Source organism: Helianthus annuus, chromosome 17 (genome assembly GCF_002127325.2).
Source record: "Helianthus annuus cultivar XRQ/B chromosome 17, HanXRQr2.0-SUNRISE, whole genome shotgun sequence".
Taxonomy (NCBI): Eukaryota; Viridiplantae; Streptophyta; class Magnoliopsida; order Asterales; family Asteraceae; genus Helianthus; species Helianthus annuus.
The window spans coordinates 161,678,862-161,700,971 of NC_035449.2; the positions used below are offsets into that span (position 1 = coordinate 161,678,862).

Sequence of the window (22,110 nt, forward strand, 5' to 3'; positions counted from 1 at the left end):
TTAAATGTGTGTATTATATATACCATAGGGATTAAATAAATTTATTTATAATATAACTATGTATAATAATAAAATTATAACCAGATTAAAATTTCTATATATATATAGGTATTGTTCATGGAGACTTTCTATTCATATATATATATATATATATATATATATATATATATATATATATATATATATATATTAGTTTAAAAACCCGCGAGCTTCGCGGTTTGGTAAAATAAAATTTCTTCATTAATACAGCTATACAGGGGGGGGGGGTTATTGCACGGACCTCCCGGCCGCTGGAGTGATCCCACTCCACAAGCTAGCAACGTCCCAATGCTGCCTGGCGGTGAATACCCCATCCCGAGCTGAGTCTGTTTCCCTCTGGGAAGAAGGTGGCAGAATACCCCCTGCCTGGACTTGAACCCGGGTCTCTATGAAGAGTAGAGGTGGGACTGGCCAACTGGGACACCCCAGTTGGTTTAATACAGCTATACAGCTGACATCAAATACTATGATTTTATACACGGTAAAAGACAACAGAATATATTATATTACAACGACAAATTGAAATACATGAATATGCAACAATCACAATTCGTTTAAAATCTCTTTATAAATCACATTAGTTGTTTATCTGTAGGTTTCCCGTCATTATCAAGTATTAGTAGTTTGACCCCATCTCATGTTTTCACCCTTGATAAAGCAACATAAAATTGACCATGAGAGAAGACAGGTTGTTTCAAATGCAAACCAACTCTTGACTGTGATTGGTCTTGACTTTTGTTGATTGTGATTGCAAAACATACTGCTAGTGGAAATTGCCTCATTTGAAAAGCAAAAGGAATCTTTTTAGCAGAAGGGATCAAATTAATTCTAGGTATATATGTACGGCTACTAATACTTGCACGAGATATTATCTCTGTTTCTATTACATGGTTGTACAGCTTTCTTACTTGTAGCTTTGTACGGTTGCACAAACCATTCCGCTAGTCAATATACCCATAAAATGTAATAATAAAGGAGAATAGAAATCTACATCTACAGAATGTAATAAACATACCCATAATGGAATGTAATTTAAAATATAGTCATGATTAAAAAAGAGTTAAAAAGCATTAAATTGTTTGATAATTTTAATGCATAAAATTAAACGTTTATCATATGAAAAAAAAACATATTACAATTTTAGAATTCAGTTATAACTTATTAGGAATTACCATTTAAAAAAGGGAAACGAATTTTAATTCTTAAGTATCAATTTACATTCTAAAAACAGTAAAAAAACGGTGATAGCTTTTTATGTATCAATTTACATTCTAAAAACAGTAAAAAAACGGTGATAGCTTTTTATGTGAAAGTAAAAACAGTAAAAAAAAAACGATAGGTTGAAGAAAACATAAGAAATAAACTTTAAATAGCATTAAAGTTGTGGTGATAGGTTTTTATGTTTTTTTTTTTTTTTTGAATAAGCAAACTAAACCTTTCATTCCACACCAAAATCAAACAAAGTGCTTAGCCAAAAGACAACTCCCCCTAACACCCTACAAACGCCCAACATAAAAATAAATGAATAGACAACATAGCAACATCCGCAGACTAAAAAAAATACACTGTACCTCACACCACACAAAGAAAAAAAAAACCTAGCACCTAACCGAAGTCAATGCCCACAAAGGAACTCCAATTCGAGCTGCTAACTCCCGTAATCTTTAATCTTCTAGATATCCACCAAAAGGTTGTGTCTTTAATGTATTCCAACACCCTTGGGGTCGAACTGTTTTCGCTTTTGAAGATTTTATCATTCCGAGCCTTCCAAATCTCCACTACGTCATTAAGACCCGAATGACACCAACGGTCTTTCCAAAAAAAAAAAAATTTACCACCTCACCGAGAAGGAAAACTTGTTATGAAGATCAAAACTCCTGATTAACCGACCCAATAGCTTTCCGATTGAAAAATGAATACCCATATATAATTCACAAAAACAACCATACTGAATCTGGTGGCAATGGCATGTTGAGGACCTGAGATGAAGGAGAAAGTCCACCATTGACCAATGCTATGATTTTTTATTTTAACTAAACAAATTATTAAATGCGCTTACTTTTATAGTTGATTGATTCGAACTAAAATTTTATCTTTAGATAGAAACCGGTCAAAAGTTGTTCGATGTGGTATTTTGTTCAACAAAATCTATCTTCCCAATATAAATGGCCAAAAGTTTAATAAAAATTAGTATTAAAGTATGATTAATGAGCTTTTATAAAAAGCAATACATTAACTAAACAAAAGCAATATAAACAACAAAGAATACTATAAGCATTCGGATGTGACTTTTTTCTACTACAACTGTTGGAACAAATGAGTTTTTCTTCAAAAAAAAAAAAAACGTAAAACTTGAAAGCATAGGTCAGCTCTAAAAAGTATTGATTCAAAAAGTAGCTTACTTGCTGGTATATGTTAAAACAATTTAAATCAATGTAGGATTATGTAACAATATGAGTTTCTCAAGATTAACCTGTTATTCAAACATGTAAAAAACTAACAGTGTGTTTTTAAAACAACACTTAGCAAAAGAATATCTGAAAAAAAACCCGGACCACTAAAGGTGTCATTAAAACGTAACATGCATAGAACTATAGGAGTGAATGAAAACAGTGAACAACCAATTAATGCAAAGAAATCAATGGAAATTGTGAATACAATAGGTGTCGTACCTGTGCTAAAGTCATTGCATCAGCAAATTCAAGTGGACCTTATAAGAAGATAATGGATACAGTCCACGCCTCTGCTAAAGTCATCGCATCAACGAATTCAAGTGGACCTAAAAGTCCAGAGCACAACAGAAAAGAAAACATCATTTACTCTTATTTCTTGAATCGGCCTTTGATTACATTCATAGTTCTAGTTATTTACTACTATTTCTTATATGTTATTATACATATATAAATTAGTATCATTGCTAAACCAACAAAGATCAGCAATGAAGGTGTATCATGTTTCTCCATGGAGAACAGAAATATGGAATCTTGATTAAAAAAGCAAGAAAAACAACTAAAATGAATATTTGCTGCGAATGAGTTTACATACCTGCGATGACTGGCCATCACGCCCCAAACAACATATTTTGAGATTTTAACAACTTGAATGAACTCAATGACTTTTATCCTCAACCGGCTCTTTCAAGCTGCCTATTACATGTTTGATCATTGGTGTTGAAAACTCCATCAGAACTAATGTTTGCTTTTGTAACGATGAAGTTTAGGTCAGTGAGTAGTTGCACAACGTCGAAAAGAATACCATGTTTAGTAGCACTGTCCACTTGTTCAACAAAACATTAGATCACACAATCAAAACAAACTAACAACATCCCAAATCAAGAAAAGTTAGGTGAGAGAATCCCTTCTCAACAACCGGATAAATTAGACAAATTTCATTGACTCATTTCTTTCACACATAAACACAAACACCTGGTGGGCATGCCTTAACAGATGACGAAATTGAACTTTGTGTGTACCTAAATAATGGTAGCAATTTTACACGATTCATTGTCAGATTACGGCTCGCGATGGGTTCACCCTAGATTAAAAGCAAAACACTCAGGATAATAACTAAAAATAAGAAAAAAAACCCACCAACATCATCAAGTAAGTGTAAGTTAAAAGACCAGACAATTTACAATTTACTGGATTCAACAAAACAATTTATCCATGTAATCAAATCTAGAAATTAGAATAAGCTTGATTGTTATTATATATAGTACTTTGTACTCGCTCTTTAATTTTATTTGAAACCCGTTTAAGGCTAATTTTGATAAGCAACAAAAATGCAAAAATCAAGATAAGAAAATAGAGGGTAACCCTAATCGGTGTCTAACACATCGAGTAGAAACAATAGGTATGGTCACAAATAGGGTAGAAAGTTAAGCATATTATACCTTTTAGTCAAAGGGCAATCCAATTGCAACGTCTTCTTCCCCCAATTGGCCAATTCCTTGAGTCAATGATGATTCAGTCAACATTTTTATAACTTGAGTTCTACAATGATTTAGAAAGAATACATACCGAGAGTCACCATAATCGTAGCCAGAACCACCACTATCGTCATATCTATTATCATCAATCATCACCACCAGTTGCTGCGGAGGAAACCCTAGCTGACCGGAATCCTTTGAGAGAAGAATCCACATCGTGAAATATATAATCAGATCTAGGGTTTTTGATTTTAATTCTGGTGGCTACAGAGGACGTAGATTAGGGTTTTTGAATGTTAGGAGGAAGGAGGATGAAATAAAAATGGAAAAGAAGAGAGAGAGAGATGATGGTGTGAAGAAACTTACGTGAGAAGGAAAATAGAGGAAAATGTTGAAATAAGGAGAAGAAGGATAATGAGGAGAGAGGGGAAATGAATTTGCCGCCCATGTACCAATTATCTCCTCAAAGAGAGATGCCACATCAATTAAAAATGGTTTAAGAAAAGGACATGTGGCATTAAGTGTATTCTTTTAGTATAATAGGTAGATGGGTTGAGTTCATTTCAAAACTATAAATAACTACAGAACTTTTAGAACTCCTAATAAACAATCATTTTATAATAAGTTTTTGTATTTAGGATCTTTTATCATCTATTATATATATTTCTTTGATTACATACATGTTAAAAGTAGTTTACATATGTTTAATTGCCAAAATTATATATATATATATATATATATATATATATATATATATATATGTCATAACTAATTACATATATGTAAAAAAAACTAGTTTACATATGTGTAATTATAAAATTACAGATAAAAAATGATAAAATTACTCTTAACATGTATGTAATGGTACAAATACACATAATAAATGATAAAATTACCCTAAACATAAAAATATATAAATAAAAAGATTGTTTATTAGGAGTTCTGCGAGTTCTGTAAATATTTATGGTTCTGAAATGATCCTGGCCTATATATATATATATATATATATCTATATATATATATATATATATGTAGGGGAAGGATAAATCGAAAACCCACTCCAATTGACTAAACCCTGAAAACCCATTAACCACCATTGATCAAACTAAATGAATGGCTGAGATTAAGTTTGGGCCATGTCTTTCTTTAGTTCCACTTTTCAGTATTATTTAATACATTGATTGTACATTAAGGGGTAATATGGGAAACATATTTTCATCTCTTTCAAGAAAGAGAGAGACATGTTTAGGTACGAATCATAAAGTCTCCATATGCACAGACCAATCAAAACTTCAAAACATCAAAACAAATTCTCTCTCTCCAAAAATTTCCATCAAACATTCTTCATCTATACCCATATCAGCGAAGATGTTCAACTATACCCAGAATCGCTGGCCAAAAATCGCTTAAAGATCTTCAAAATCGCCGTAGAATATCAACGATCGCCGGAGAATTTCAACCGGTCACCGCCGGAAAAAAAATCAGCCTAAAAACGAGAGGATTTCAGGTGCGTCGCTTCTTTGTTGACTAAAATTATCAACTTTGTTTTAGCTATTCAGAATTAGGGACTTTTATAATAGAGATTATAGGGTTTTTTAGGACTTTTCAAAATGCTCGATTGCTTTATACCCATTCGGGTTTTCTTTATATATATATATATATATATATATATATATATATATATATGTTGGTTTTAAATCGTATGCTGTTGCAATTGTAGTAAATAGAATTTGTTTTGCTTTGTTGTTCATCAGATTTTTGTTTTCAAATCTATAGTGATGTATATGCTTGGTCAATTGGGTCATTATCACAAATTTAATATTGTTGAAACCCAAAAGTCGTTTCTTTTATTCAATTCTTGTTTTATTCTTTTTATTTTTATTTTTGTTTTAGATCTTTAAGCGAATTGAGTTTTTTTTTTGAGGAATATGATTATAGATGGTGATTTGGGTATTAATTATTGTTGTTCGGTCTATTGGTTTTATACGGTTTTATTCAGTTGATTGGAATTTTTTCCTTTAATCAGTTAAGTTAGGGTTTTTACTTTCTTTTGAATAATCTCAAATTGGTATGTAACATTAAATTGTTAGATGTTTTGTTACATTTATGTTTGACAATTTATTTTGTAACAGTGTTGGAAGGCAGTGAATCGGACACACCAGCAAAGGATTTGAAAGAAAAGAAAAAAGTATTTTTGTAACTTAAGTATTTTGTTTTTTAGGGAATAAGTGTGTTGTATGCGTTGTTAGGTTATATAATAATGTTGCACCTTAACATTTGTGGGGGCAAAATTTTGTAACTTAAGTATTTCATTCATAAAGTTGTTTTACGATACTTTTTTTTAATTTATCAGTGTTTGGGCCACTGGTGTTGTATATAACAAATAAATGTAAAAGCATTAGGTGAAAAACTGGATATACACGTTAAATAAGGTTACATTATATGTTACTTTATATGTACCATCTTATTAAGATTACATTCTACAAACAAAAACAAAAAAATGTAACCAATGAGGAAAATTGTTACTTTATATGTACCCTCTTATTAAGGTTACATTCTATAAAATGAGCAATAGGTATTACATTATATGTAACATTTTACAAAAAAAAAAAGTATAAAAATAACGTTACATTTTCTGTATAATTTCAAAAAATGTAAACACCCAGTATGCAAGAAAAAATGCTTGTTTTTTTACCATTTAAAGGATATCCACATACATAAGAGTGTAACGCGTTTTCTTTTCTTTCTCCTCTGACACAAAGTGTTATATTACATCATATTGTTACAAAAAGTCGTCTTCCTAGAAAAAGATGTTACATGTTGGTACGTACACTACAAAAAAAGATGTTACACATATTATACATATATATGAAGTTACACCACGTGTAAACATACATTTTCTGTATAATTTAAAAAAATGTAAACACCCACTACACAAAAAAATGAGCAATAAGTATTACACTATGTGTAACGTCCTTCTACGTTTCATATACACAACCAACAACAGGCTTTAAAACAATAGGAACATTAGGACACCACATTCTAGTGCCATTGGGTGTGTGGTGAACATAAAATTCCTCGTCCGCATGAATACCTACAAAAAAGGTCACGAGTCTTTTAGAAAACGTTGTATTGTTAATAAATTTTAACACGTATAAGTTAAAAAAAATTTACTTGTCACACCCCAACCAATGGCGGAAACATCGGGATGAGACGAAGTGTGAAGATTGCTAGAGACATCATAACGCTATTTGTGACAATATTTAGAAAATCCAAATTTCATTTCATTTCATAACTTCAAATAGTCAACATTACAAGAAATTCAAATACGACAAGTTTAACAAAACAACATGATAACATAACAAAATTTTGATACAACATTTTAAACCCTAACGTCTATATGTGTATCTAGGCATCAACGCTACTTCATTTCATAGCATCATCGTCCTCAACCTGTAACATGTTTAAAATAAAGTTCAATGCAAAAGCAAATGCGAGTATACAAGTTTGATACGTACATAGCAAAAGATAAGTTTGAACAGTTCCTCATAGCAAGCATGTGATTCAAGATAAACATTTAAACATGGCATGTGTCTAACATATCAAACCAAGAAAACGCAACTTGCTCATGACATAACCAAAGTTTCAGTAGAGGCGGGTCGTTAATCCTATAGCGCTACATATGTCAAGGTTTGGCTCGTACGAAGTTAATGATAAGTTCAACACATAAGAATAACCCAAGTTTAAAGTATCAAGTCATCACGTATACAAGCATGTTATAGGAACGTTCATGTGTTTAACAAAGTGTTCATGTGTAAGTTTTTCAATAGGTAAACATGTTACACCCCAAAAGTGGTAAAAGTAAAAAAAAAGGGGGAAGTACGAGTATACTCACAAAGTTTGCATATGTTTTCCGATTATCCAACTGTTGACGAGTAGAGATTTAGAGTCCGAATGTATAAGGGTTAAGGTTCAAGTATGTTTAGAGTCGAGATTCGGTGTTTAAAACAACATAAAAATAAGATATGAGAATAACATGGAAAATAATCATTTAGTACATATGATGCTTGTTCTTGACACTAGGAAACTCGAAGGAGTTTAGATGTTTTCATGGAACAAGGTTCCATTAGAATCGTGACAAGTTATCATAGTCTAGGATGATGTAATCTAGTACCCCGACATATGAACACTAGTTCATCATCAAAGATTCGATTATTCGAATAATATATTTAGGTTATATAATATATGTCCAATAGTTCAAGCATGAGGTAGAAGATTAAAATCTTCATTTTGGTACCTCTAAATGTCATAGAAGTCATGTAGGAGGTAGGAAGATCAAGTCTTCCATTTAGGCACCTCTATGTGTTCACCACTACACTTGATGTAAAAAAAACAACCAAGGAGGGTCATGAACATACAATAAAGAATAAGAAATATACACACTAACTAAGAGAAATCATCAAATCATGTGAGGATTGTATGTTTGGACAACCCAAGTTGTTCCATAATCACTCATGTATCAAAGACAAAGTTTGACATGACTTGTGGGTTAAAAACCCTAAACAAAACACCAAGTTTATGAGGTTTAATCCTCTGATTTTAAATGTCTCAACCTTGTTTTTAAGCTTAACCAACCATGGGATAAGTTGTAAGCATTAGGACATAGGTATGAGATGTGTTAGACACAAGTTGCATAGGTTTAAAGAAGTTTTTGATGAACATAAAAACAAACAGAAAGTTTATGGACTATTTCGGGGCATTTCCAGGTCTGATTTCTCCAAGGAGAAGTCTAGGAATCGAACCCCATGATTATACAAGCAAGTAGGAAAAAGAATCGAGTGAATCGGATAAGAATTGAGTGAGTTATGCTCATTTTCGTGAAGGGGTGTCAATCTACTCGAACCCTTGCTTTCAGCTACGGTTTGGTGGATGTTTTGTGAGTTTTTAGGGTTGCAAAAGTGGTAGGGAGGCTGGTTATAAGTGGTATTTATAGGGGGAAGGATTAGGGTTTCAATGGGTTGGGCTTTGGAAGTGTTTAGAAGGGGTTACACCTTGAAACTAGCCCACAAAACCCAACTATATGGGGCTGAATTTGGCTGAATTTGGGCTGCCATATTTCTTTATTTTTTTATTTTTTTAAAACATTATAATGAGTAATTTTGTTAGTTAAGTTGTGTAATAATATGCAACAATGTTTCCCCTAACTTGTAACAAGGTGAAATATGAAATAAAACATGATTTAACTAGGTAAAAAGTGTAATGTACAAGTTTTATTTACGAAGCAAGTTCCGTATTTTACAACGATTACGATGAAAGAATGGTTATAAGAACACAAGATTTCCAAAGATAGAATTTCACGTAAGGTTTCTAAATGTAGGATGTTTGAAAACGCAGGGCGTTACAGTCTCCCCTCCTTTAGGAAATTTCATCCCGAAATTTATTCAAGAGGAAGGCTTGAAAGAGTTTTTGGCATAAAGGTGATCATTAAGAATTGAAACTTGGGAAGTTTGAAAGTTTTGAAAAGTACCAAATTTTGGAGAACATCAAGGTAGATTTGCAAGGGGAAGTTTTTAAGGATAGTATAAAAAAATCATACTTTCGTAAAACCTGTTTATTGAGAGGGACGAAAAGGTTTGTTACTTTAAATAAAGCAATAGAGAGATACTAAGTATAGTTACACAAGAATCAAGAATAGGGAGGCTATTTTATAGGTAACGAGGTAAGTTAGGACTCAAATGTTTAAACAAGCTGGATTGCGAACGAGTTTTGCATAAAATAATACGAGTATAGAATGAACGAATGACTCTTAAAGAGTACAAGTATGTGAATAGCATAAGTGTTGGATAGATGAACGTAGTGTGTTAAGGATGAAGTCTCGTCATGAATAATCGGATATAATGCGTTTGTGAGTTGCGTGAAGTTGTATTAGGTCCAAAAGGTCTGCAACACACTGAATTTCTCATGGCACGTTTTACGAAAGTTTGGTAACATGGTGAAAACACTTATATATAGGAAGTACCAGCGGCGTATCCACCATGTTTTAACCACATTACGTCCGTTTCGTTACTCGGGGTCATGTTACGTTCCGTGTCTTACCATACACAGTAGTACACTCTATGGTTCTTATACGCCTATCACTATAATCCCGTGTGCACCCGCGATTATACTGATTGTCGCATGATCCACATAGCTTGTACTAGTTATGTATGAATCAAGGTATACATGAATTTGAAAATAAGAATGTGTACATAGAAGAATGTCGTATGTAAGCATGTTTATGTTTAAGCATGTATGGGACCCACGCAAGCGAATCCCTCAGGTTACGCTCGCGTATAGGTACGAATGTATGAATCATGAGTAAGGATGAAAGTATGAGCATAAGTTTAAGTATGAATACGCATGTATGTATGAGCATAAACATAAAACGTGTAAGTAGTATGTGTACAAGCAGAAGCGTAAAACGTATAAGTAGTATGTGTATGAGTACAAGCATAAAACGTATGAACATAGGTGTAGGTATGAAAAATAAATATTGCGTATATGGTGTACGTTGAGGCATCGCGGATTAGAAAGGCTAAGTATGTAGATACGAACGATATAAATGGTGTTATCGCGAGATATCGACTAAAACGTGTACGACGATGTGCATGTATAGTTGTTCCAACAAAACGTTGAGTTTATCGAATCAAAATTAGATTGAGCCTGGTTTGAAAGGTAGAATATAGTTTGTATATGTAAAGGAACATAAAGTACTCGTTGGTTATGCATAACGTATTTTGTAACAAATAGAAATGCTAATTTTGTTTAAAAGGGTTTACGTAATCCGAAAAATGGTCGGTCCCTATGAAGTCTTCTTGCCCACGTGTTTTGTAAATTGGTGTAGGAAAAGGGTTTTCGTTAAAAAGTAAGTTCGTTTCATCAAAGAAGAAATTATGAATTTAGGAGGTTCTTGTGAAAACTAGGATCCTTAGAAGAGAAATTTAGCAAAAGGACTTAGTGATTAAAAAAAATTAACAAATGATTTGTTGATGTTGAAAAGGGTATTTGGTAAAACAATCATATAACTTCTATAAGATCTTATAAGTATTTGAGAAAGGTTGGTTGGATTTTGATTAAAAGTAGAAGGTGAGCATGTTTTAGTGATTAAGTCGAATATGAAGTTCATGGGCAAGAGTTTCATTGAGCCGATTAAATTGATAGGTAGCATTTCGTAAGGTTTTGAAGTTCGAGCAATAAAACGTTTTAAGACATGATTATGAATTTCGCGTATATGAGTTGAATGAAAATAGATTGTAGAATAAGAAGTACGTTTGATAAAACAATGCATTTTGAAATCGGTATGAGTGGGTATTTTGAATAATGATAAACAATTTGGGTATAAAATATGATCGAGTTTGCATAATAAGATATTTTGAAGAGACGTTTTGGTAACGATCACCTAGGTAAAGGAATCACCCCTAACTCGTTGGTGATGTCGTTTTTTTTTTAAGAAAAAGGGGAGTGGAGTTAGTCGTCAAGGTAAGGAAATCACTCCAATCTTAATGATATGTCTCCACTCGTCGTTACAAGGAATATGAAATTATATTATATGAAATCATGCATAGATATAAATGTATGGAAAAGGTTCAATATGTTGTGTGCATGAAAAGAGAATATCGAAAGTATACTCGAGTTTGAAAGATTGCATCGTATAAAATAAATATTAGGAACACATGTTGATCAAAATTTGGATGGTTCCAAAACGGAACTTTGACTAACCAAAGTGGTCGAAAAGTCTTTTGAATTTGAGGAGCATGCTTTGGCCTAATAGGTAAAATACTCTCGCCGACAAGTCGGTTAACGGTATTTACCCTTCCGGTTACTACATGTCCCAAATCAATCGAAATTTCGAGACTTGGCGGGATTTATAAAAAAAATACCAAGGAGTGGAACTAGTCGACAAGGTGCGGGTTTCACCCCTAACTTGACGATTTCGTATCCTAAGTGTGGTTGGTACTCGTCGGGTCAAAATTTAATTTCGACATGTTGACGAGGGTCCACTAGAATTTGAAATTTGAGTTTTACCATTAAGATGTGGATTTCACTCCTAGCTTAATGGCGATATCTCGTGTAAAAAGAATATGTAGATTGAGAGTCGTTCACCAAATTGTGGGTTTCACGCCTATTTTGGTGAATTCGTCTCATTTGTACAATATGAGTGTTGTCGGATTTAGAATAATCGAGTAAAATGCATGAGGGAAGTGTATGTCGAAGGAGATACACAAACAAGTATAAACACATAAGAAAGCATATCAAGGATGATACTTAAATAATGAAATAAAACAAGTATTAACACATAGAGAAATATGTCAAGAATAACACATAAAGAATCGAACAACGAAACAAGTGTTAGCACATAATAAAACAAGCATTAATGCGTAAGAATAACATGTCGAATATCACACATGAGTAACATACATGTTTAAAAGAGCATAAATAAGTAACAAATAAAGTATCATGTAGTAGTCCAAGCAAAGCATACGAATAAGGTTCTAAAACTATAGACTAGGCTAAAGCATTCCTACTTTTCCTAATTCCCTATAGTTATGGCTCTGATACCAATCTGTCACACCCCAACCAATGGCGGAAACATCGGGATGAGACGAAGTGTGAAGATTGCTAGAGACATCATAACGCTATTTGTGACAATATTTAGAAAATCCAAATTTCATTTCATTTCATAACTTCAAATAGTCAACATTACAAGAAATTCAAATACGACAAGTTTAACAAAACAACATGATAACATAACAAAATTTTGATACAACATTTTAAACCCTAACGTCTATATGTGTATCTAGGCATCAACGCTACTTCATTTCATAGCATCATCGTCCTCAACCTGTAACATGTTTAAAATAAAGTTCAATGCAAAAGCAAATGCGAGTATACAAGTTTGATACGTACATAGCAAAAGATAAGTTTGAACAGTTCCTCATAGCAAGCATGTGATTCAAGATAAACATTTAAACATGGCATGTGTCTAACATATCAAACCAAGAAAACGCAACTTGCTCATGACATAACCAAAGTTTCAGTAGAGGCGGGTCGTTAATCCTATAGCGCTACATATGTCAAGGTTTGGCTCGTACGAAGTTAATGATAAGTTCAACACATAAGAATAACCCAAGTTTAAAGTATCAAGTCATCACGTATACAAGCATGTTATAGGAACGTTCATGTGTTTAACAAAGTGTTCATGTGTAAGTTTTTCAATAGGTAAACATGTTACACCCCAAAAGTGGTAAAAGTAAAAAAAAAAGGGGGAAGTACGAGTATACTCACAAAGTTTGCATATGTTTTCCGATTATCCAACTGTTGACGAGTAGAGATTTAGAGTCCGAATGTATAAGGGTTAAGGTTCAAGTATGTTTAGAGTCGAGATTCGGTGTTTAAAACAACATAAAAATAAGATATGAGAATAACATGGAAAATAATCATTTAGTACATATGATGCTTGTTCTTGACACTAGGAAACTCGAAGGAGTTTAGATGTTTTCATGGAACAAGGTTCCATTAGAATCGTGACAAGTTATCATAGTCTAGGATGATGTAATCTAGTACCCCGACATATGAACACTAGTTCATCATCAAAGATTCGATTATTCGAATAATATATTTAGGTTATATAATATATGTCCAATAGTTCAAGCATGAGGTAGAAGATTAAAATCTTCATTTTGGTACCTCTAAATGTCATAGAAGTCATGTAGGAGGTAGGAAGATCAAGTCTTCCATTTAGGCACCTCTATGTGTTCACCACTACACTTGATGTAAAAAAAACAACCAAGGAGGGTCATGAACATACAATAAAGAATAAGAAATATACACACTAACTAAGAGAAATCATCAAATCATGTGAGGATTGTATGTTTGGACAACCCAAGTTGTTCCATAATCACTCATGTATCAAAGACAAAGTTTGACATGACTTGTGGGTTAAAAACCCTAAACAAAACACCAAGTTTATGAGGTTTAATCCTCTGATTTTAAATGTCTCAACCTTGTTTTTAAGCTTAACCAACCATGGGATAAGTTGTAAGCATTAGGACATAGGTATGAGATGTGTTAGACACAAGTTGCATAGGTTTAAAGAAGTTTTTGATGAACATAAAAACAAACAGAAAGTTTATGGACTATTTCGGGGCATTTCCAGGTCTGATTTCTCCAAGGAGAAGTCTAGGAATCGAACCCCATGATTATACAAGCAAGTAGGAAAAAGAATCGAGTGAATCGGATAAGAATTGAGTGAGTTATGCTCATTTTCGTGAAGGGGTGTCAATCTACTCGAACCCTTGCTTTCAGCTACGGTTTGGTGGATGTTTTGTGAGTTTTTAGGGTTGCAAAAGTGGTAGGGAGGCTGGTTATAAGTGGTATTTATAGGGGGAAGGATTAGGGTTTCAATGGGTTGGGCTTTGGAAGTGTTTAGAAGGGGTTACACCTTGAAACTAGCCCACAAAACCCAACTATATGGGGCTGAATTTGGCTGAATTTGGGCTGCCATATTTCTTTATTTTTTTATTTTTTTAAAACATTATAATGAGTAATTTTGTTAGTTAAGTTGTGTAATAATATGCAACAATGTTTCCCCTAACTTGTAACAAGGTGAAATATGAAATAAAACATGATTTAACTAGGTAAAAAGTGTAATGTACAAGTTTTATTTACGAAGCAAGTTCCGTATTTTACAACGATTACGATGAAAGAATGGTTATAAGAACACAAGATTTCCAAAGATAGAATTTCACGTAAGGTTTCTAAATGTAGGATGTTTGAAAACGCAGGGCGTTACATTACTTGTAACATGAAACCTAACAAACTGATGCATTTTACTGTATTGTCAATACAAGTTTAACACGTTTTGCTACAATGCAAACAAAAATGGTGGTACATTTTTTTTTGTGTCACCAAAAAGTGTAGATGCTGGTGCATTTTTTATGTGATCCAAAAATGTAATCTCGAATGTTTTTCCTTTCCAAAAAATATAAAAACTTAATACAAGTGTAACCACACATGTTTTTACCTTCTACTAAATATAAAAGCTTGTTTCATAAAAATAAAAAAATAAAAATGGTATTGTTAATACAAGTTTACCACATTTTCAACCAAACTAACCATAAAAAATACCAAAAAACCAAAAAAAAAAAAAAATTCATTCTTTCACATAAACAATGACCTGTGGATAGCAGCTCTGTAAAAGTACAATTCTGAACACCATCCTCATCATCATTTGTGCCATTTTGATGTAGATCTGAGGCTACACATAAAAAAATACCAAAAAACCAAAAAAAAAAATTCAAGAAGAATCCAATCAAAATCTAAACAAGAAAACCTTAATTTACACAACTACTCGTATGTATTTAAAGCTGTACATTTAATAAAACCGAAAAAAAAGTATCACTCACCTGGAAACTCTGAAGAAACTCTACTCTCACCCAATGCATCTTCATGTAGTTTCTTGCTATGTTTGATTTTGTCCGATGAATTTTGAAGATCTGCAGCGATGTTTGATTTTGTCTGATGATTTTTGAAGATCTGCCATGTTTTTGGCTGTTCAACTCAGCCATGTTTGATTTTGTCCGATGATTTTTTGAAGATCTGCAGCGATCATCTTTTTTGTGTGGCGATTGTCTGATTTTTTGAAAATCTCAGATCTTGATCGGAGCATCTTTTTTGTTCAAACACACATGCAAAAACCCCACAACTTCATCTCCTTAAAGCCCTAATCACACCGGCAAAACCACCTCCGATTTTATTTTGTTCATATCTGAAACCCAGATGTCAAGACTTGTTCCGATTTGGTTTAAATGTGTGTGAAACATCTGAAATTTATGTGAGATCTGAAAGATTGTGAAGAGAATGATATATGTATAGTTTCAAATGTGTATGAGGATGATTCTTGAAATTAGACATATTAGAGAAAGAGATCAGAGAAATATTAGAGGAAGAGAAATATGAGGATGATTCTTCAAATGTGTATGAGGATGATGGAGGGTGATTCTTCAAATGTGTATGAGGAAGAGAAATAAATGAGATGTGAGATGAGAAGTCCTGACATCTGGGTTGAAAATTGTGAAAGAAAGATGTGAGAGAAAAAGCAAAGTTGAAAATTCTAAACAAGTACAATTGAATTTATTAAAAAGATGACAAGAAGAAGCAAAGATGGACAAGTCTGCGTGTGCAGACACATCACCAGCCCATCACCATAATCTCAAAAATGTAAGAAAGAAAATGATGATCATGCCTTTACTCCTCTCAATCTAAATTCAAACGTGGATCAATCCTAGCCACATGTTAGAGTTTTCAGGGTTTAGTCAACTGGAGTGGGTTTTCTCCTTATAATTAGCCTATATATATATATATATATATATATATATAGGGTAGGGCTAGATAGAAAACCCTATATATATAAAAAACCCGAGAAAACCCAAGCTCCCGACATTTTTTTTTTTTGAAAAAAATAACACATGTAATATACATGTTTTTAAGACTTTTGGGCCAAAAAAATCAAAAAAGCGCCGAAGGGATATTTAAAAAAAAAAAAAACAAGTTTCAGCAATTTTCAGCGAAATTCTGTTTTTTTTGCTTAACACGTGTTAGGAGCTGAAATTTGTTTATTTTTTTTTAAAAAATCCCTTCGGCGCTTTTTTGTTTTTTTTGGCCCAAAACACTCTAAAACATGTATATTACATGTGTAATTTTTTTCAAAAAAAAAAATGTCGGGAGGTTGGGTAAAAATGGCTTCCCATTTGGGTTTCCAAAGTTTTCTAAGAATTTTAGGGTTTTTTATCTAGCATTATCCTATATATATATATATATATATATATATATATATATATATATATATATATATATATAACTAGTGGGTGTATCCCGTGCGTTGCGCCGGACGTGTAGATGCCGCAAGAAATATGTAAGACTCGTTTTCAACCATTTGTACATTAGTATTAATCCGGTGACATTTTCAGCAAATTGTATATTAGTATTCACCCAATAAAAAAATGACGTTGAAACGATGACAAAAATAAGCAAGCCGTACAGTTAAGTAAACACGTCTAAATGTAAAAGTTAGGTACAATTTTATTTTTAATTTTCATACATATAATATCATATACCTTTAGTCTCTTATTAAACTATGCATACAACCTCAGCAGCGCTATGTCGTATCTTTTGTATATTGTAAACTATAGCGAGTATCAATACCATACTGGTATTATGACGAACCGAACTTATACCGTCTATTTTTATACCATGACGAATTGAAGTGATAACGTGCAAACTACTTGCGTAGCGGCATATATTATCTTTTTAATATCGTAAACTATACCGAGTATCGGTACTTCACTAGTACTGTGACGAACCGAACTTATACCGTCCCAACAATATTGGTACCACGTCAATTCTAACCGAACAACATCACTACCAGTATCGGTATCGGTATCAATATTGATATTCGTTTTGAAACCATTACTAATATTCATTTTTATGATTTTTGATGCATGTAAAATATGTGGTGTTATCCTTTTGGGCATGGTTGTAAAATAAGGCATCGAAGGCCGAGCACACCCCGAGTACCCGCTACAAGGTAGGCTGCCAAGGCGCGAGTACTCTAAGTATAGGCCGAATACTCCTCGAATACTGTGCGCCAAAGTCGAGTACTTCCCGAGTACTCTTAAATTTGACTAGGGACCGCCTACCAACTTTTGCAATCATGATTTTAGATATGTATCATGACTTTATCTTTTGGTTCTGTCTTTCGATTGCTATAACAAGTGTAATACTAATGTAGTAATCGAAATCCGAATTCCAACCAATGCGCAGAGGAATTCTAGTAGTTTATATTATTGCATCTATTTGTGTGAGAAGAAAGCTTATCATATGCATTTCAAATAGATTTAGTGGATCTGTAAAAGAGTAGTTGTATTTATGTTTTGTAATTGTTTAGGTTTATAAAATGTATAGTTTTAAGCATATCATATGCATTTCAAACGGATGTCGTGGATCTATAAAAGAGTAGTTATGTTATTTATAGTTTTAAGTTTATATGATTTATAATCTGCACTTTTAAAATATTTTTAAACATATATATAATTTACCTTTTGAATCTATAATTTTAGAAGTATGAAATAAAAAAAAAGTTTGTTAGAAAAACATTTTGATTAATAAAAATTAATATAAAAATTGGTGATAGTTTGTAAATATAACACGTTTGTGAATGATGTAATACCCGAAAGAAAATTAGTGTTTTACATAACCGTCAAACGGATGTGTTATTTACTATAATTGTGTGGTTATTAAGTGAAGGAGAGAAATAGAGAAACAACAACACATCTTAAAAATGAGCGTGTGAAAGGAAGGAGAGAGAGACCGGGGGGGGGGGGGATAAGTGATGCTTATGTGACGGTGTCTGAATCGAGAGACTACTAGAGATGCTTTGAATGATGCAACGTCAAAAACCATATTTGAATTTGACTTTATATATTTTTAGAATGGCAGATGGCTAACTTATACCCCCTCTAATTTTACTCTTAAAAATAACACATGAGACTATAACTCTCGACCACTTAGAAAAAAAAATACGATCGTATAATAGCTCTAGCCTACAAACCCTCTAGGAACCGGAAGTCATATGAGCCTAAGCTCTATAATCCAAGACCCAAAAGATGAAAAGAAACAAATGAAAAAGATCAACCATATGAGTAATTTATGTTCTTACCACTTTTGTCTAAATAAGCTCAAATCCAAGATGGCCCATTTAGAGAAATGTTCAAGCCTAAAATAATTTGTAACAAATCCATAGAAATTTGAGATGGGTATTTCTATTTTGCTTAGCCCACTGATTATGCGTTCTTTGCGAAGCCCAATTATCAGAGACCATAAATAGTTACACAATAATTCATATATAACTAGTTATTTACCCCGCGCTTCACGACGGGAGTGTGATCGTTTTTCTCAATGCAAGCGGCTGGAGTTTCGCCATTATCGGTTTGGCTTGTCGAAAAACGTAAAGGCAAACATCGATACCTTTTCCCTTTTGGTAAAATACCAGCAACGATGTTCGCTCATAAGCGGTTGGATTCGTTACGGTATCACAACTGTAACGTCGCCCAATGCCAAAAAAATTAGTTTCTTATGAGTAAAACTACGTTTTGAAGAAAATCTAAACTGAAACATTCACCAAAAAGGAAAAAGTAAAACCGTGCATTCCGTAAATTGGGATGAATTTTGTAAAATTGTGGTAAAGTGTTGATAAAACTATTTATTTTTATCACCTATTTTACCTATTTCCATTCTTGTTTTATAGCTTTTGTTGGCTTGCTGCTTCCAAACCAACATAATTGATAAAAATCCAAAAACCTCTTACAGAATCACAAGTTAACGGGTTTTTTTTTTCATTATATTTATCGTAAATTAAAGTTTCATTATTTCTAGAGCACCACCATGCCCCACCTTTTGTTTCCCCGCGAGAGATCTCTCACCACCATGACCGTCGACGACAATGAAGAACGTCACCATCGTCATCGCAGCTTGGTGAGAGACCAGATAGCGTCGGCTTCAACACCACAATCGGAGCTTCACCACCACCTAACCATCGCCCTCTTCGAACACGTCACCACAACAAAACAGCCACCACCACCGACGACGTTGCACGCATCTACGACGCTACCACACACCCTTCACCATCAACAATTTCTACCCTTCACCATCAACAATTTCTCTCAGATCTGAAAGATTGTGCTAATCTTTGGCAGAGTGTGGAACGGTGGCTGCGGGGGTGTTCGACTCAAAAACAGCAGCGGAGAGCAGGGATGAAGAGATTACAGGCGGCGGTAAGCGAGGATGCCCCATTTGAGAGAGAGAAACAGGCGTGCAAAGTGCAAACGCACCCATTGTCTAGTTATAACATGACACGTGGACCAATCAACTAAGATACTGTAGTTAAGACCTTTCATAAAATGTTATATATAGTAATTCACTATTTGGAGAATCAAATAAACACAAAATCATGAAATCACGATAGAAATCCACTATCATTGTGGGGTTAAACATATGGTACAAAGCTTAATACAAAATTTACTTAAGCCAATAATAGCACGTATGTGATGACACATGAATACAACAACATTGAATGATGATAATAATGATAATCAATTTGGAGAACCAAAAAGCCGATCAGAGTTTGTTCAACCGGCCATCGGATATCAGGGTATGAATTATAAGCACAAGATGATAACATTATAGAGACAATTCACCATGGATGTCATAAAAATATCAAAATTCGAGAGTGACAAAGATTGGTATCAAAATCGGATGGTCATTTCATTTAGGCATTTCATCTAGCAATACTTACGCATTTTTCTTACCTTGTATTATAACCGGTATCGTGCCTTGTTTTTTTAATTTCTGAAAGACAGAAAAAGTATCTTAGAGATGTCATATTGAAATCAAGCACCCATCTCTGTTTGGGTATATGAAAAACCTTAACTACCGTCGGCGTCAAAAAATCACATGACGGATTTACAGGGAAAAATCATACCATATTCTTTTCCTTCCTAATTTTCTGTTTTTCATCGAAATACTTCTACTTCTTTTCTTCATCAGTATTAGATACCTCATTCTTGGCATGGGATCAAATACAAACTCTTGTTTTTGTAAGAACCATAAGAACCAATACATAAATGACAAGTGTTATTCAATTAAAAATTAGTTTAGGGGTAATTTAGACATTTTGACCCTATTTATTTATAATTAATTAAAATTAATTATCAAAATATCCCTAAATCCATGCATATTAATTCAAACCAAAATTTGAAATTTTGTAACATATTCAGATAAACAAACCTTCAGGAACCACCAATACAAAAAACATAAGCACACCCACATAAACGACATTAAAACAATCAAAAAAGGAACTTCCATTATTAGCACTCCCGTTTCAATAAAAAAAAGGAACTTCCATTATCAACGACTTTAGCACAATCAAAAAACGACATTAGCATAACGTAAGACCATCCACATTATCATCATTCTCGTTTCAATCAAAAAAGGAACTTCCATTATTAACGACATTAGCACAATCAAAAAACGACATTAGCACAATCAAATAACGACATTAGCACAATCAAAAAACGACATTAGCACAATCAAATAACAATATTAGCACAATCAAAAACGACATTAGCACAATCAAATAACGACATTAGCACTCTCTTAACACCACCGTCTGGGCATCCGACTGTAACACCAACAAAACAACATTAGCACAATAAAAATACGACATTCCAACGAATTTATTTCTAAATAGGCTCCCAATAACAACATAAAAGGAAAAAAATAACAACAGATACTATTACATAACTAGCACAATTTCATTTTTTTTAATTTTATAAACAACACATATTGTTCTATACTAGCACAATTTCATTTTTTTATTTTATAAACAACACATACTGTTACATACTAGCACATTTTTTTATTTTTAATTTTATAAACACATACTAGCACAATTTCATAATTATTACATAATTAGCACAATTTCATTTTTTTAATTTTATAAACAACACATACTGTTACATACTAGCACAATTTCATATTTTTGTTTTAATTTTGTAAATAACACATACTATTACGTAACTAGTAGAAAACAAATTTATTTATAAATATGCTCCCAATAACAACACAAAAGGAAAAAAAAATAACAACACATAAGAATTACATAATAAAATAAGAACATACGTATAGATTTAAAATTAGCACAATACATTTTCATATTAGCACATTCCAACTACGTAACTAGCACAATTATAAAACACCTTTTTGTAACTTTTTAAAAAGTCATTTTTATAAATAAAAAAAAGTATAGCAATATGGTACTCATATTAAAGATAAAAAAATACTTGATTTTATCGTATACTTTTTTTCCAAAATTAATGAAATATATAAAAGTTATTTTAGTTTAAAAAACTTGGTGGAATTAGTATTTTATAGGAAATGACTAAATGACTAAAATAACCTAACTTGATAGTATTAATTATTAATTATTGGGGTTTTATTTGTAATCAATATCAACCCTTAATTTAAATTATCAATGGCTCAGATCTATT

The 22,110-nt window shown here is 32.7% G+C and overlaps 1 protein-coding gene and 1 long non-coding RNA gene across 4 annotated transcripts; both read right to left on the reverse strand.

Annotated features, from left to right (window-relative positions):
* Nucleotides 1–1,481: 1,481 nt before the first annotated feature.
* On the reverse strand, nucleotides 1,482–4,327 carry LOC110925540. 3 transcript variants are annotated; one of them, XR_002584538.2, is made up of 4 exons: nucleotides 4,059–4,327; nucleotides 3,085–3,987; nucleotides 2,712–2,818; nucleotides 1,482–2,018 (listed from the first exon to the last, which is right to left on the reverse strand). It is a non-coding gene; the product is annotated as an uncharacterized LOC110925540 (long non-coding RNA). The 3 variants fall into 3 exon arrangements; XR_004885737.1 differs by lacking the exon at nucleotides 1,482–2,018 and having other exon boundaries at nucleotides 2,632–2,818; nucleotides 3,085–3,573; nucleotides 3,932–3,987; XR_004885736.1 differs by lacking the exon at nucleotides 1,482–2,018 and having other exon boundaries at nucleotides 2,632–2,818.
* A 2,614-nt stretch (nucleotides 4,328–6,941) lies between these two features.
* On the reverse strand, nucleotides 6,942–15,608 carry LOC118489009. The gene is made up of 3 exons (XM_035986514.1): nucleotides 15,412–15,608; nucleotides 15,183–15,263; nucleotides 6,942–7,061 (listed from the first exon to the last, which is right to left on the reverse strand). Exons 1-3 carry the CDS (start codon nucleotides 15,571–15,573, stop codon nucleotides 6,978–6,980), a joined length of 327 nt encoding a protein of 108 aa, XP_035842407.1. The 5' UTR covers nucleotides 15,574–15,608; the 3' UTR covers nucleotides 6,942–6,977.
* Nucleotides 15,609–22,110: the final 6,502 nt, after the last annotated feature.

Excerpts from the sequence above, each read along its gene's own strand:
- LOC118489009 (XM_035986514.1), bottom strand. The coding sequence starts at position 15,573 with ATGGCTGAGTTGAACAGCCAAAAACATGGCAGATCTTCAAAAATCATC. Across the intron at positions 15,264-15,411 it reads AGTTTCTTCAGAGTTTCCAG|CCTCAGATCTACATCAAAAT; the intron begins GTGAGTGATACT and ends TTTTATGTGTAG. Across the intron at positions 7,062-15,182 it reads TACAGAGCTGCTATCCACAG|GTATTCATGCGGACGAGGAA; the intron begins GTCATTGTTTAT and ends CCTTTTTTGTAG.